Below are 11,842 nucleotides of genomic sequence, written 5' to 3' on the forward strand. Positions count from 1 at the left end.
ATAAAATTTATTAATGTAAAAAATTTTTATTTAAAGTATTTTATAATTTAAAAATAATGAAAATATCATTCAAAAGTAATGACCCATATAATTTAGGACTTGCAGACTACAGTTGCTCCCACTTACTTTTTTCCCTCCACTCTTTCAAGGAAAGCATCTATGTCACTGTAAACACATGCCGTTGGCCACTCCCTATGGATCCGCATGAGAATGGCACCGCCATATATTTGAGTGATTCATGACTAATCTTGTGCCTGCCCCATGCACTATTAAATTGAAAAACACGTTTTATTTTAAAATGCATTTTTAACATATTTAAATTCATGTTCTTTTTTTTAATAAACATTTAAACTCATGTTCTAGTATCATGTAGGTATAAAGTTGGTAATATGGCCAACTTGAAATATATTTGGTTGATTCTTATGGATTGAAAAAAAATATAAGTTGAATTCAATTCATTTTTATAAGAGTTAGAAAAATTTTAATCCAACTCAACCCTTATAGATTGGTTGTGTTAATTTTTTTTTCATAATTTTTTTAAATACACCTAAATGATAAATTTTAATATAATATTTCATACAAAAAAAAATTCACTTCATAAATATATGAGTGATCTATTTAATCACAAGTCATTTTAATCTACTTGTTTTGTCAAATTGTGGCACCAAAACTCCCTATTTTTATATTTTATTTTTTATAAATATTACAAGCTAAACGGGCCAATCTTAACTTATTAAGGTTTTGCTTATTTAATTCATAAATTATTTGGTTCAGCTAAAAAAAAATTCATTTTTTCATTTTTCATATAAAAATTATTTTTATTTGAGTCCATCCCTCACCCCCCCAACTTTCAACCTAACTCTTAGGCCATTTGGTACATGGGACTCAATTTGAAGGGATTGAGACTATGATTGATTGGATTGGGATTGGGATTGGGGCTTTATAATCATGTTTGATATAGAGTAATAATAGCAAGAGAATACTTATTTTTATTTTTATTTTCAATTAATCATAAATTATAAAAATACCATAATACCTCCCTGAATTTATTAAGAAAAATGTAACTTATCCCTCATTCTGACCAGTCGACCGATTGAAGCACAGAATAGCCCTCACCATTGAAAAAGTCGACCGATTTGGACAACATCGAGTGCATTGCTTCATAAAATTGAAGACTGGTCCCTCGCCATTGAAAAAGTGACGCATTGAAGTGGATGCTTCTTACCAGACTAACATTGAAAAATAAGAGTCATTGAAGTGAAGGGATGGAAATAAAATACAGAGGAATAAAATCGATAATAACGGATGCAATTGCAACCATTATAAGAGCAAGAAAACAATTTCTTCGGCAAGTACAAACAAAGAGAAGAAGATAAAGCCTATATCTCAAGTATATTACCCCAAGAAATAGGAATCCGAAGCTGCAGATTCCAGATCAATAGAAGCGAAACCCAGAAGCAAAGAATATAGACGAAGGAGAAGGATGGAGTGATAGTACCTGATGGCATGACGAAGGAGACGAATGAAGCGACAAGGGAGATCGACGAAGAAGGTCCCTTGCCGCCATGGAGATCATGCTCTGCTCAGCAGTGATATGATGAATGAGCATGAGGCGGTTTTATCAAGGCAATTTTCACAGGGGCATTTTTGTCTGAAAATTATTATAGCCAGGGATAGTTTTGTCGTAAAATTTGCAAACCCAGGTCTAATTTCTCAATAGCAGGAGAGAGGTGGGTTTGAGTAATTCCACTTAAGTGGGTTTAAGCAAACTCAGGTAAGACTCAATTCTTTGTACCAAACACATTAAATTGGGTTTTCCCAATACCAATCCAAACCCAAGTCCTCAATGCTGTATAGTAATTTGACCAACCCATACTCTCAACTTTATTTAACGGCACCTGCTTCTATCCAGTTTTCTGTTATCTATAATATATATAATATATATATATATATTTTATGGATTTTGTTTAAATATTTTGATACATGTTATAAAAGATATTCTTTGTAAAATAAAATTGCTATTTGTCTTGTGGAAAATAAATCATACTGTTACAAAGAAACACAGTGTATACTAATATTTTATAATAAAAAAATTAAGATAAATTATCTTTATTAATACTGTGATTTATTCCCTTGATCCTTATTAAGTTAAAATCATTGTTAATATAACGGTATGCAAATCTCATCTAGAAACCATGTTAGTGGCTGTGAACACATCACCGACCTGATACTTTTCATTCTCAAGCTCCGTGAATCTTAAACGTTTAGAAAAATAATAGATGAAGTGAGCCACGTGAAAATGGATATATATATATATATATATATATATATATATATAACGATGATCCTTTCATGATAAAGTCAAAAGAAAACAAAGCAGCGATTCGACAAATAAAAATGGGGAAATTGGTGGGGTACGGAGCTCGTTAATTGCTTTCAAGATCTCCTTTTTCCTCTAAAAAAAATCCCTTCCATCTTTTTATTTATTTATTTAGAGAGGCAACTTCAAATTAAAGGAAATTACATCTAGATTTTACATAAAAAAATTTATTATTAAACAAATTCATAGAATTTACATAATATTTTTAAGTTTCAAATTTTACACATTTATAACTTGATTATGGGTATTAACAACTGCATAACATCAATTTACAATTTTTTAAAGAAATATGAAAATTTACAATAATAAGTTGTAAATATTCATTGTTCAATTGTTAATATTTTTAGTCAAGTTATAAACATATATAATTTAAAATTTAAAAATATTTTATAAATTTTGTAAAATTTTTGATAATAAATTTTTTAATGTAAAATTTAGATATAATTTTCTCTTGAAATTGTTGACTCAAATGAATTCAACTTGTGACATTAGATTTTTAAAGTCATTGACCCCTTCATATTAATTTATAAAATATTTGTAATAAAATTATACATATTAATAAAATTTATTAAACACATTTTATAATCTTATTTTTCAAAATATAAAAATAAATTTTTACAAAAACCTTAAAATGAGAAAACATAATAAAAAGATAAAAAAAGATAATATTAAAAAAGTATAATTAATAAAATTTTATTTTTTATCGCGGCGTCTGTTATTTTGGAACAAAGTAGCTTTCGAAGACTATAAACAGGACGGCGCACTAGCAACGTCAGTATAAAAATGAGGGGTATTCTATCTTTATGAATATCCCATCTTCAGAATCAGAGCTGATCGCAGTCCTCGTCCAAAGCTCAAGCGTTTCAACTTTCAATTGCATTTTACCGGCAAATTTGTGGTGTTTCTGTTAGGATTTGTGTTTGATTCGTGTCTGAAAATGGAAGGTGTTGACTACTTGGCTCCTGAGAGGAACAAGGCACAATTTGATGTCGAAGAGATGAAGATCGTCTGGGCCGGTTCTCGTGATGCTTTTGAAGTTTCCGATAGAATTGCCCGCCTTGTTGCCAGCGATCCCGTGAGTTGCTTCTACTGAAACTTTTTCTAGCCACCTCACTGAATTTGAGCTTTTCGAGTTGATCATTAGAGCAGATATCAGAGTTCATTTTCATGATACCTCTTTTTCTTTTCTTTTTTTTCCCCCTGATATAATAGTTAGACGTGAAAATGTTTGGGTTGACAAAATTAGCTTCTCTACCTCGCACAAATAAATTCATGTTCGTTGTTAATGCTGCTCTGTGTTGTGCAAGGTTATTGATAAGTTTAAAATCGAACTTTGGAAAAATTAGAAGCCATTCAGTTGTTGTTAAGACTTTTCTACTACGTAGGATAACTGCGGATAAGAACTGGTTCATAGCTATAAGCATAATGAAGTATCATCGGTGATTAGTTAAGGTTACACAAATTACTATATGACACAAGCCAGTAAAGTAGCTTGGTTGGAAACAATTTCTGTATTCCCCCTTCTGTGAGAGTTTAGAAATAGATGATGATTGTTGCCTTTGCAACCTCCTCAAACCTTGATTGGTTGTTTGTCGTTTCTAGGCTTTCAGAAAGGATAATAGGACCATGCTAGGTAGAAAGGAATTATTCAAGAACACTTTACGGAAAACAGCTTCTGCTTGGAAAAGGATCATTGAGCTCCGTCTTAACGGTGAGTTTTTCTCCTGAATTCTTTGTATCCAGTTGTTCTCTTCATTTCTTCTATGGCCAGCTTTTTTTTTTTTTTTTTTCAGGTGAAATTTGTTGTCCTTTATGTTTCCTATTTTTCATGCTTTATAACAGTGTAGTTACTATTATTACAGAAGAAGAAGCTAGAAGACTTAGATCCTTTATTGATGAGCCTGCATTTACAGATCTTCATTGGGTAGAATTTTTTATTTGGCTCTGATTGCTTTCTTGTTTTGAAACGGATGTCAATTCAGCTGCTTCAACTAAATTTTATTTATTTATATTCTCTCCCAGGGAATGTTTGTGCCAGCTATCAAAGGCCAAGGCACTGATGAGCAGCAGCAAAAGTGGCTGCCTTTAGCTTATAAGATGCAAATCATTGGTTCTTATGCCCAGACAGAGCTTGGCCATGGATCCAATGTTCAAGGGCTTGAAACAACTGCAACCTTTGATCCCCAAACGGATGAGTTTGTTATTCATAGCCCCACATTAACTTCCTGTAAAGTGAGTAAAATGAGTGATGAGTCAGAGTCTTCTACCAGTCCTTTTGGAAGTAATAAGTAATTTAGATCATACAATCTTTTGTTTACTTTTTGAATGCATTCATAAATCCATAACCAGGAAAAGACAATTCTAGCTTTTTAAATGCCTCCACAGCATTATGTGGTTTTTAGAAGTATTTTTGCGAAGAAAATGTGTTCATAAAAATATCAAATATCATGACTTCTCTGAATCCGACTTAAACAGTGGTGGCCTGGTGGATTGGGTAAAATCTCAACCCATGCTGTTGTCTATGCCCGTCTAATTACTGATGGTCAAGATCGGGGGGTGCATGGTAAATATCAAACTTAACCATCCAAGTGTCTGGTTTCAGATTCAGACTTAAACAGCTAACTAGATGTCCAATTTGAAGGTTTCATTGTCCAGCTCCGGAGCTTGGATGACCACTTACCTCTTCCTGGAATAACAGTGGGTGACATTGGAATGAAGTTTGGAAATGCAGCTTACAACACCATGGACAATGGGGTTCTTAGATTTGACCATGTACGGATTCCGAGGAATCAAATGTTAATGAGGTTAGTTCTACTTTGCCAACTCCACTATCCTAGGAAGAGATTATCTATCAGACATTTCATGCATTGCGTGTGATAGATGCCCACTGTCCTTATCCCAGAAAACAAAAGAAGAGGCTTTAAATCATCTATTCAGTTCCGGAGATTTCTCTATTAGAAGGTTGATTGGTTATGCCAGTTTGTTGAAGAAAATAGATTTTGGAGCATTGCTTTGGTTACTATGTTTTCTTTTATTCGGAGAGCAAATTCTCAAAGAGGCTTCCAGGACAAGAAAACTGCTAAAGATTGCTGCATGCAACTATGAATCCTGAAACTGCGAATTTATTAATATAAGATTATTTGTCCAATGCAATTCTCTAATTGGGAATTTCTTTCAGATACTTTGAAAAACTTTTAACTGGTAAGCAAGAATAACAGGAAAAGAACACCCAGGAAGGAGTGGTGTTCAACTTGAGTACAGTAGAAGTTGCTAATCTTTGTTAAGATTAATGGTGGGATAGAAAATGTGATCCATGGAAAGATGAGGTTAAATGGACTCTTGTAGTCATTTAAAATGATGCATAGTGATTATCAGTTACTGTCAATAGATCTGGTGCACGGCTGTTCCTAAGTTTTATGTTGAATCTACCAGGGTTTCACAAGTGACAAGAGAAGGAAAATATGTTCATTCCAATGTTCCACGACAGTTAGTCTATGGTACTATGGTATATGTGAGGCAAACAATTGTGTCAGATGCATCAACTGCTTTGTCACGAGCAGTTTGCATTGCTACAAGGTATAGTGCTGTTCGAAGGCAGTTTGGATCACATAATGGAAGTCCAGAAACACAGGTAAGCTTTGAAGCCCTCAATCCATGCATGGTTACAGGAGAGTTTGTATTGTACGGAGTTATGCTGCTGGAAATCTCTCTCAGTATTTTTATTTTTTAGTTTGTGTAATCTGTGGAATGTAACAAAGAGGGGGTTAAACCCTAATTCACAATATGAAATTTGAAATTAAGATGTTAATTTTTTGGAATGTCACAAAGAGGGGGATGAAAGTCACGAAACCAATTTTGTAGGAAAAATTTGAAATTAAGATGTTAATCTATGTTATAATCCTGACTGTCTAGATTTGAAGTGGTTTTGTTTTCCACTAGTATATGTATATAATTTATAATAGGAAGGTTGATGGACTTTTTGTTGATCTTCTACGTGATCTGTATGATATTGAAATGTGTATTTAGATCTATCATCTAGCCAACATGAAAATTGGCTAGTGACTGTGAAAAAAAGGCTGGTTGAGTTTGCATCATTTGAATCAAAGGTGGGATCACTGATATTCTGAGTAGCAATGCACTAAAGTTTCTGTTTCTCCTGTCAAATTTTTTCCATTTGTATATGTTTGTTCATTGTGTATTACGTGTCTTTTTTCTATATTCTACCTATTTACTTCTAGGTAATTGATTACAAGACCCAGCAAGCTAGGCTCTTCCCTTTGCTGGCTTCTGCTTATGCTTTCAGATTTGTTGGTGAGTGGTTGAAATGGCTATATATGGATGTGACAAGAAGACTGGAAGCTAATGATTTTTAACATTGCCTGAGGCTCATGCTTGTACTGCTGGGTTGAAGTCCTTGACTACTTCAGCAACTGCTGTATGTCTTATTTAGTGCTGTTCATCCCTTTACCAATTGGTCTTTATTGGTATATTTAATTATCTTGGGCCCTTGCTTGTTCTGTCCCAAGCTCAATTTTGTTCTTTAGTTTCATGGTCTCAGGTCCTATCAAATTAATTATTTGGCAGCTTTAAATGGGATGACAATATTGCTATGAGTACATTTCGGCTAGGAGGTTGTTTCTGCATATATATGCTATGCAATTTACTAGTGAAATTGTCAATTGTTATGGATAGATCACCTTCCCCATAATCTGCTTAAATTGTCATCACCGTAGGGCTCCTTCACTTTTTATTTTTTTCTTTTTTTCAGTATAGTAGGGTTGTTTTCTTCCATTTCTGTTGTGGGTTTCTTGTGCTTTATCAGTTCTCCGACTTTGATCTGCTCTTTTTAATCTGTTAATTTGTTGATATTATGAACAAAATGCCGTTAACAGGTGTAATTTTGACATTATGAGCTAAATGCTATTAATGGGTGTGATTGAGCATCATTGCTTGAAATGTTAAATGAATTGTGTATGGATTCTAGGCCATGATTCTTTTAGCATGTCAATTTAACATCACTTTGCTGTCAACTTTGTAAATTTAAGGTTTGGTGCACAACATGCTGTGTTTGTTGTCTTTTGACAGCTCCATTATTCTTCAATTTAGTCTTATCCTTTAGAATTCAATATTGTCAGTTATGTCCGTCAAGTTGCATACTAATTGGATAGTTATTCTTCTCTTTAATTCAGAATTTATAGCTTCCAAATTTCTCGGACATTATCACAGTGCTATTTTCCATTTAAGGTGTCCTTATGCATGGTTTCAGAAATATTTTCTTTGACTTCTCTCAAGTTCATTTTAAGTTCACCTCCATTTGCAGGATGGTATTGAAGAGTGTCGTAAACTATGCGGTGGGCATGGCTACCTTTGTAGCAGTGGGCTTCCTGAGTTATTTGCAGTCTATGTTCCAGCCTGCACTTATGAAGGCGACAACATTGTGCTACTTTTACAGGTCCGTGGTATTTTATGTACACCTTAGTTTCTTGGGCTCAAAAAATACAGGGTGCTTCATAGACTCAAAGAGTACAGCTTACTTCAGACTAGCTGTTATACTATGTACCACATTCTTCCTTGTCCCTGAATGATACTGAAAGTGCAGCATGACAGCTGGCCTGTTTATGAAGAGCTGGGGATTTGTTTATTGTCCACTGGCTTTCATACATTCTTAAGGACATCTACAAGTTGTTGTATTTTTTGAGTTTTATTTATATATCAGATGTTGCATGCCTTCAATTTTTTTTCTAAAGTAATTTTATATTTCTGGGTTGTCAAAATCTATAGCATTTTAGAGCATTAAAAAACCCCTGTTATGGTTGAAACATGTAAAATAATTATGTTCAATTATTTATTTTGTGTTTGCGTGACTGTTTGCTGATTTTATGCAGAAGTTTTCATGTCTGATTAGTTGTTCGATATTATTCAAGTCTCTTGCGTTGTGTGACATTCTTCTAGAAAATTTCCTACAGGTGGCAAGGCATCTCATGAAGACCATTTCTCAGTTGGGCTCTGGAAAAATGCCTGTTGGCACAACAGCTTATATGAGACGAGCAGAACATCTGATGCAATGTCGATCTGATGTTAAAGAAGGTATAATTAAATTGCTCCATAATGTACATATTCTAGCCATATCAATTTTGTAGCAAGCAAATCCAATATGACTTTTTCAGTTATAATATGAGCAATGCATATGCCCTTCAGAAGTGATAGTTTTGTACTTGGATTTCATTGGTTGCAGCTAAGGATTGGTTGAGGCCAAATGTAGTGCTGGAAACATTTGAAGCTAGGGCTGTTAGGATGTCTGTTGCCTGCGCTAAAAATCTTAGCAAGTTTACCAGTCCAGAAGAAGGTATGTTTGTCAATCTTGCACAAGTGACAAGTTAATATGCACTCCCTTTTGGTATGACCAAAAGATTTTCACTCACAAGTTGTACTTCTGGTGGGAAGATATGGATAGTTTTTTTTCTTTGGGGGGGGGGGGGAGAGGAATGATATGCCCTGGAAAACTGAACCTGTTAAGTCGAAGGCCAATCAGGCCGTAGATATCTTGAATTCTTGAATTTTAAAGATACAAGCCATCCAACTCCTGATATGATGCTGTTTTATTACACATGCACATTGGAAATATAGGCTGAATATGCACCTTCCATATTGTATCTCCTGTGCGCATGCTGTTTGTATAGATACCTAACCAGAAAGGGGGGGGGACCAAAGTCATTATTGATTTGAACTTAACAAATTTCAGGACACCAGTGCGTTTGACGGTGAGAGGCTTTTGTGATTTGTATATCATTAGATATGATCATATTAAATGTCTTTTTCCCCCTTCTTTTGGCAGGGTTCCAAGAACTCTCAGCTGATCTAGTTGAGGCAGCAGTTGCTCATTGCCAGTTAATTGTTGTTGCCAAGTAAGCTTCTTTCTTATAATTTTCTCACTTGTCAATAGCTGCAACTAATGAGGTGGTGATTGCTTACCTTCATCTGCGTGATGATTGAATCTTGCGATTTTTTTGACACACACACAGCTGAATTGTCTCATAAACGATGATCTCACTTATCTTGGGTCAGTGCGTAATAGAAAGGTTTTATTTCTCTCTTTCTTCCACACTTCTACACTTAGGGAAGTTGTTGAATGAGACTTTTTAGTTAACAATATATCTTAAGGCTTGATTATTGATAGAGCATAATAGTATCGTGCAATCCATGTAATTGATCTCACCTAGTGAAATGAGGCTTCTTGTTGTCATTGTTGCTTCTTCCCCACTTTTCCTCTGTCCTGTGCCTGTATTATTCATATAGATTACAGTGGTGTGATATGTGATGGCTTTTTCCTTTTGGTTAAAGAATCTCATAGCTAATAGGTCAAGAATTTGAAGTTTTTACTAGAAACTCCAAGATTAGTCTTCTACATTTAAGCTGACCAACCCAGTGCTTTCAGATTCATTGAGAAGTTGCAACAAGACATACCTGGAAAAGGAGTGAAACAGCAATTAGAAATTCTATGTAGCGTATATGCTCTGTTTCTCCTTCACAAGCATCAGGGTGACTTTCTCTCCACTGGCTGCATCACTCCCACACAAGCTTCTCTTGCCAATGATCAGCTGAGGTCCTTGTATTCCCAGGTTTTTCCCAAATCATTTCAACACTATTCCTCTTCTTCATAAATTAAACATCATTACAAGGCTAGTGACTTGATAATACATGTTGTCAGGTTCGTCCTAATGCTATCGCGCTAGTGGATGCGTTCAATCACACCGATCACTACCTTGGTTCAGTTCTTGGCCGCTACGACGGAAACGTGTATCCCAAGCTATACGAAGAGGCATGGAAGGATCCCCTGAATGATTCAGTGATACCTGATGGCTTTCAAGAGTATGTTCGACCAATGCTGAATCAGCAACTACGTAATGCAAGACTCTGAAACATTACAAAGCTTTGGTTCTCAGACTCAAAACCTAAGAAGAAATTGATGTACACTATGTTGATTTTGATTGAAAAGGCAAATAAAGATCAAGGTATGGAGAAAGAAAATTGTTCATTGCGTAAACACTAATGGTGATTTAGTGTTTATCTGCGAATTATTATCGTATTTTGTTGTTAACTAATAATTTGTGAAAAGTGTCATTATGTATCTCTGTTGGCAATTGTACTCAGCTTGAGATTCTGACGGGTACAAGTGTATCGGAATAAAATCTCGTTTCATGGTGAATCTTCACGTGTTACATTACATGTTCTTGTAAGATCTTTTATTAGTTTGTATTATAACTACTGATTTCTTTGTTTTTTTTTTTTTTTTTAACTATGGTCAGGCTATAGTTGAACTAGTTGAGCGTAATTTTAAAGTCAATTTTTTTCTTGAAGCGAACGGATCACATGGTTGAAGGTCCATCAAATGCTTCTGATAACATACGAAGTCTTGTTTGTATCATTGGCAATCATTCGACTGACTGAGGCAGTTATTTTGACCGTGCGAGTCAGTAACTAATTAATTTAGTATCGCATTATGGTTTTTACCTCAGAGTTGAGTCATGTCATCCCATGAAACCGCTAGATAAGTTGATTTGTGGGATGTTTTGAATGATTATAGTAGGCTATAAGAATTAGATCTGCCAGCTTCACCGGTTGAATCGGGAATTTGTCCAGTATTCAATTGAGACATGAGGGAGAACTAAGAGACCTGAGAGGTGGTCTTGAATCGGTCAAAATTAATGGTTGGACAGGTCAAATCAGTCACTTAATTTTTAATTTTTTTTGTTTTTTAAAATTTTAATCCATATCTCTTAGTTGCTACTTACTATGTATGTTTATTTGTACTAAATAAGTATTAAAAAAAAGGAAGAAAAATCAATAAACATACAAGAAATATGCATGCATGTGTATGCACGCATTCTAAAATTGAGTTCTTAATTATGAAATAAGTATATTTAGATGAAGACAATAAAATATTGATAGATGCTGGCTCTTTTTAACTACACATTATTTTATATATTTAAGATATTAATTTTTATTATTATGGATTATTATTTCTTTTTATTTTAAACATATATTATTTAAAATATATTATTTATTCATTGTTGATTTAACCACAATTTAACCATAGTCTGACTATCAATTCGTAAATTATTGTCCCAATCAATTCAATGACAGTCCAATTTTTATAACATTGGGTTATACCATTTTAAATCTCAATTCAAATTTTGATTCAATTTAATTTTAATGATTGTTAAGAGAATTCCTCAAAAATTAGTCTATCCAGGAATTGTTCCTAAACAATGAATAAACACAATCAAACAAAAATAACATATGATTATAAATTCTCTTTCTTTTCATTTTAGAATGGGAGAGTTTTACTCTACGTTTACTGAGTACTTTTGTTCTTTTCCTACATTATAGTGACTACTTTTTAATGCAACATTTTGAAGGGAATGATCATCTCAATACTTTTTTTTTCCGTACTTCTCTCCA

At 33.9% G+C, this 11,842-nt stretch overlaps 1 protein-coding gene across 1 annotated transcript; it reads left to right on the plus strand.

Annotated features, from left to right (window-relative positions):
- The first annotated feature begins 3,164 nt into the window (after nucleotides 1-3,164).
- Nucleotides 3,165-10,586, plus strand: LOC129299287 (peroxisomal acyl-coenzyme A oxidase 1-like). Its single transcript, XM_054937757.1, is given in 15 exon segments — nucleotides 3,165-3,455; nucleotides 3,983-4,091; nucleotides 4,243-4,304; nucleotides 4,403-4,612; nucleotides 4,856-4,943; nucleotides 5,022-5,184; nucleotides 5,813-6,011; nucleotides 6,619-6,748; nucleotides 6,751-6,815; nucleotides 7,701-7,832; nucleotides 8,347-8,467; nucleotides 8,616-8,726; nucleotides 9,216-9,285; nucleotides 9,816-9,999; nucleotides 10,089-10,586. Coding segments are annotated over 15 exon segments (1,992 nt in total). The 5' UTR covers nucleotides 3,165-3,317; the 3' UTR covers nucleotides 10,299-10,586.
- Nucleotides 10,587-11,842: the final 1,256 nt, after the last annotated feature.

The sequence above is a fragment of the Prosopis cineraria genome, unplaced genomic scaffold (assembly GCF_029017545.1).
Source record: "Prosopis cineraria cultivar Desert tree isolate PC_DT_omini unplaced genomic scaffold, ASM2901754v1 PC1108, whole genome shotgun sequence".
Lineage (NCBI taxonomy): Eukaryota > Viridiplantae > Streptophyta > Magnoliopsida > Fabales > Fabaceae > Prosopis > Prosopis cineraria.